This window comes from Austrofundulus limnaeus, unplaced genomic scaffold (genome assembly GCF_001266775.1).
Source record: "Austrofundulus limnaeus strain Quisiro unplaced genomic scaffold, Austrofundulus_limnaeus-1.0 Scaffold168, whole genome shotgun sequence".
In the NCBI taxonomy this organism is placed as follows: domain Eukaryota; kingdom Metazoa; phylum Chordata; class Actinopteri; order Cyprinodontiformes; family Rivulidae; genus Austrofundulus; species Austrofundulus limnaeus.
Window position 1 is genome coordinate 355,485 of NW_013952570.1, and position 5,535 is coordinate 361,019.

Sequence of the window (5,535 nt, forward strand, 5' to 3'; positions counted from 1 at the left end):
CCTCAAAACATAGTGTCCATTTCAAAACTACAGCCCTTTAAGAAGAATCTTGTCTGCCATCTGCTGGACACTTTTTGTTGTGCTCATATTTAGATGTCCTATTTTGCAAATGCTGCCTTTTTGAAATTTGGTATGCTTGTTTGTCTTTGTGTCTATGGTGTATAATGATGTGATTGTGATGCTGTATTTCTGAGTGTTTTTTACGTGCTGCAGAACAGGACCTGTTGTAAAACAGCATATATGCTGAGTCAGGCTTGCTTTTTAATAATCTTTTCCTGTTAAATMAATAAATCAAATCAAATCAATCTGTAAAAGACCAGGTTGGACAGGAACATGTACTTTTGTTGTGTAATCAGCAGCAACATATTTTACCTCCCGCCTTGGAGATCAGTGCTGCGTCTCACCAGAAGGTCAGAAACACTGACGTCCAACAGCTCCAACAGGAGACAGTAAGTGGACACTCCCTCACAGTTGTGGTTGGAGAACACGCCGTATAGCGTCACTGAAAACATCAACAGGACATAAACAGCAACAAACACATAATCAGCAACAACATAATCCAAGAACGGAGTGTGAAAATCAAGAAAATACAAACTAAATAAATGACAGAAACACCACAATACTGAGAACACACGAAGAACATCAAGAACAGTGACAGAAATTTACTTTTGAAATTATTATCTTATGTTGCGCTAATAAACATAAAAACAGCAGATTAATGCTGCTTTCATTTCCCTCCTGCCTTTCTAGCTGAAAGAAGAGATCTAGCAAGAAATGCGAGATCGTGCAATAAAGCCAGTGATAAATGTGGACGTCAGACTGTTTTTAATTCATTCTGTGAAAGAAGGGCTGAAACAGAATGACTGTTGTCTATTTTGGAATCCAAATTTCAAAATAAAACCCACATGTCTTTCTTTGTGTGTGTGTGTGTGTGTGTGTGTGTGTGTGTGTGTGTGTGTGTGTGTGTGTGTGTGTGTGTGTGTGCGTGCATACGCTGCCATCTGCTTCCCAAACAGAATGACACATTCTGACAGCATGTACGTATAAATATACCAATATATTCATTAATATAGCTAGGATTTTGGCAAAATGTAGTCTGTCTTTTGGTGAATTATTTTAAAAACATGAATGTCGTGCTCATTCTTATTGGTGTGATCTTTGTAGATTGACTCCCCACTTGCTCTACCGTCCAGCATAAATAGGATGATCAAATATAGTTTTGGAGGATGTTGGTGCACACGTCGCGCTGCAGTTTTAATGTAAATGCCCCCATTGCTGCAGACATTGCAGTGGAGCAGACAGAGTGTAAATTCGGGGTAAGAGGGCCGCATGTGCCTTTGGAGTCCACATAAAAACAGTTATTGTGTCTCCTGCTGGAGAACAGACAGGTCATTAGCACTAACTTACAGATCTATGCAAGGTTACGCCTCATTTAGTGCTCTGATCCTCCAAACTGCAATGAATGGGTCAGATGGGGAAACAACCTGTGTGGGCCAGGAGATGTACACAGCTAGTAAACTAGCAGAAAAAAAACAAACAGCTGGCTATTTTCATCTGGGAGACCCCAACAGAATAAAGGGTGAGGGGTATCTCGCCCTGCACAGGGGACGGCAACACGACTCTGAGCTTAGCCAGATCAGCCAATCACCCTCAGAAGAGAAAATACTTCATAAATCTATACGGTTCTGTTTCTCCTTCCAGAGAAAAGAGAGTTAATTAATACAGGGCAACACTTCAATTAAACATAACAGGGTTTTTTTTTTTTTGGTTTAAGCTCAATTTAGAACAGAGAGGGCATGATGAGGGTCACCCTGTAGGACTCCCAGCTGACGCTCCAGACCCAGAGCACATTCGGCTTTTTCCCCTGCTGCTCTGATGTTCACCTTTATTTAACCAAGAAAATCCCACTGAGATTAAATATCTCCTGTGCGAGCGAGGCCTGGGCCTGAAGGCAACCTGAGGAGTTCCTTCACTGCTGCCAGCGTAAACATCATCCAGTAATCAAAAAGAAAAAAACTGTATAGGTCTTCTGGACGGGTTCTTCTCTAATGAAACGTTTCGTCTCTTCTTTCGTCTGTGTGGGTGGACTTAAGTAAGTCCACCCACACAGACCAATATTTGCGTTTTGACTCCCACCACCCACTGGAACACAAGTTAGGAGTGATCAGGACTCTGTACCACAGAGCAGACAGTGTCCCTACAAACCCAGGAGCCAGGCAGAAAGAGAAATCACACACACGACAGGCCCTGGAGCAGTGTGGTTATCCTGACTGGGCTTTCCTGAAAGCAGACAGGAAACACAGACAGGATTCCATGCAACCTTCAGGTGAAAATGAAGACCCCAAACCCAGACCCAAACCAGTGGTTATTCCGTATGTTGCGGGTGTTTCGGAGAAACTGAGACGTTTATTTTCTAAACATGATGTCCCAGTGGCTTTCAAACCTCAAAACACATTACGGCAAAGGCTGGTTCACCCCAAAGATCCGGTGCCCCGGCACAAACAGAGCAATGTTGTATATGCTGTTAAGTGCCAGGAGGACTGCGACCAGTTATACATCGGGGAAACAAAGCAGCCACTGTTCAAAAGAATGTCCCAACACAGACGAGCTACATCTAATGGCCAGAACTCTGCAGTTTTCACTCATTTACAGGCCAGCGGTCACTCTTTCAGAGATGAGGATGTTCTCATTCTTGATAGAGAGGAACGTTGGTTTGAGAGAGGAGTAAAAGAAGCCATTTTTGTGAAGAAAGACCGTCCATCATTAAACAGAGGTGGAGGCCTCCGTTTTCAGTTGTCCCCCTCCTACAGCGCGGCTATTGCCAGTATCACTCCACCCCCTGTTAACAATAAGTGTTAATTAGGTGTCAACGATAGCCATGTGATGTGAGTATCAGTCACATGGAGGCAGTGCTTAAAAGCCTGAATTTAGCCTGAAACTCTCAGACTGAAGAAGTCTCTTGGAGGAGAGACAAAAAGTTTCATTAGAGAAGAACCCGTCCAGAAGACCTATACAATTTTTTTCCTTTTGATTTTTTTACCTGGATTACTGAGATACATCAGGACATCATCCAGTAATCAGCAGCTCACAGCAACACACAGGTAAAAAGATCACAGGATTTCTCTTTGAGTCTAAACTGTCCACATGAAAGGAAACACCTCACAACCATGTCAGCGAGAACACGTGTCTTCTGTCTGACAGGGAGTAAATCAGCCTTTAGATCCAGGAGATATGAGAAGACACTGTGTTCTGTTAAGGCATCTGAACAGCTCAGTTCACAGCTGTTAAATTTGTGAATTTAACAGTGTCCCATTTCACTACAACTGCTCCAACTCACAAGCACATAAACAGGATGTACACAAGAACACGCACACTAGGAAAAGAAACACAGACCAAGAATAAATAAAGAGCATCATCAGTTCAGAGCTTTGTTTTTATTTTATGTTTTAAATGTCAGACACCAGCTTCTGTTTTCTTAATTTATCAGATGTACAATTGGCAGAATATACGTGTGAGTTGTATGCAGTCAGCAACAGCTTGAACGGATTGAAGACACATAGTTACCGATGTTTTTGTGTCCCTGGATGTCCTCCAGCACAGACCTCTCTTTGTGGAAGCCGTAGTCTCCTCCCTGAGAGTCGGCCTGGAACTCCTTCACGGCGGCCGTGGCGGCTCTGCCGGAGCTGACCCGGTACACCGAGGCCGACACCCCCTGGCCGAGCCGCGACTGGACGGTCCAAATCTCGCCGAAGATCTCGAATAGGACCGGCCTGGTGGTGCTCCGGTCCGGTGGGACGCTGTCTGGTGCCTGCAGCTTGGCGCTCGGCTCGGAGTGTCCGCAGTGAGCCATCGCCCGTGGGGGTCGGGCGGAGAGAGGAGCAGAGCCGGCAGCGGCTAGATGATGCTGACGGCAGGATGAAGGAGCAGCGGGGACATGGTCTTCATCACCAGCGCCTCACGAAGCATGCAGACGGGTCAAAGCCAGCTAACAAACACCGAGGATAATTCCACAACCTGGTTCAAACGAAGCGTGATGTCGGAGCATATTACTGCTAAACTAAGGCTGTCAGAGACTACAGTCCACTAACTGTCTCAGCTTAACTAACCGGCGACGAGCAAACACAGAACAGCACACCTCCACGCTGCGAAATACGGTGCTTTCTTCATAATGCACCGGGTAATGTTACGCCTAAAACAACATAGAAGTTACTACAGACTGTTATCTGAGGCTTTAGTGAAGTTTTAGTAAACTCAGGTTGTTGATAATGATCTAACTTCCGTTTCCGGTGAATGTTTCAGAACAGTCTGCCCCCTGTCGGTGAGGAATGGATTTACACTGATTCATCTCTTCACAGCTGTTTTCCCTGAAACTGAGAAACAGACTTGTTTATACCAGTGTTCGTTGTATAAAGTACCACAAAGTAATACTTGAGTAAAAGTACAAGTATCTTACCAAAAATTACTTTGGTAAAAGTTAAAGTCTCCTTTAGGAATATTAATTGAGTAAAAGAAAGTATCAGATTTTTTTTGTGCTTAAGTTTTAAAAGTAAAAGTATTGATTTAAAATGAGCAGTTAGATTTTCTGTAATGACATTTATTAGGTGGTGACCTCCAAAAAATGTAGAAATGACTGTTGTATTAAAAATAATTAATTTATGTTAAATTTAGGATGCACTAGTCTGTTTCAGTTTATATATCAAGGAGGCCCAAACCTTTTCCCCAAAATAAAAATATATCCAAGGGCTGCAGCCAAATGTAATAATATAATTCATGAAATACAAATACTTCTTAAGTACAGTCCTTTTATTTTAATGATTATGTCCTGCTGGAGTGTGACATGATTTGTTTGTGTACAAACTAATACAGCATCAGAATTTTATATATTTATACTTCTCATTCAACCACAATTAAATTCACTCTATGTAGGAGGCACAGTTTATATGGATAGTATTTATTTTTACAAAAACAAGCTGGAATAAAAACAAGCAAAAATGAAATAAACGTAAAAACTTTCTACTTCTTGCCTTTTTCAAAAATGGAAGGAGTAGAAAGTACAGATAACTGTGTGAAAATGTAAGAAATAGAAGTAAAAAGTAGGCTGAAAAATAAGTATTCAAGTAAAGTACAGATACCCAAAAATTCTACTTAAGCACAGTAACAAAGTATTTGTACTTAGTTACTTTACAACTCTGGTTTTTACTGTTCTTGCCTCTATTGAACAAACAACAAACACATGTTGTATTTCTGTAAGTAAACAGAAAATTAATATATATTTTCCCTAAAATTAATGGTAGTGTTGTTCAGCTCAAAGCTAAAATGAGTCGTACAGTAGTTTAAGGCTACAGCATAAACTGAGCTAAATCAGATCAACAACAACTGAAAGCTAAAGCCAGAGGGAAAGTACCGACAAGCCTAAACCAGCAAAACAGCAACTAAAAGCTACGATGGTTAGATAATTTTAAAATAAGAACAGTAAAGTTAAAAAATATTAGAATAAATAAAAGCTAAATAAATAAATCTAGTTAAGTTTAGTTT

General features: G+C 41.4%; 1 protein-coding gene across 1 annotated transcript in view; it reads right to left on the reverse strand.

The window, feature by feature from the left end:
• uhmk1 (U2AF homology motif (UHM) kinase 1) overlaps nucleotides 1-4,269 on the reverse strand; it is a 13,538-nt gene extending 9,269 nt beyond the window's left edge. The window contains exons 1-2 of the mRNA XM_014017431.1: nucleotides 3,565-4,269; nucleotides 373-502 (exon numbers count right to left, since the gene is read on the reverse strand). Of these exons, the coding sequence (XP_013872885.1) occupies nucleotides 373-502; nucleotides 3,565-3,850 (416 nt within the window). The 5' untranslated portion in view covers nucleotides 3,851-4,269. The remainder of the gene's footprint in view (nucleotides 1-372; nucleotides 503-3,564) is intronic.
• Between the last annotated feature and the right edge of the window lie 1,266 nt (nucleotides 4,270-5,535).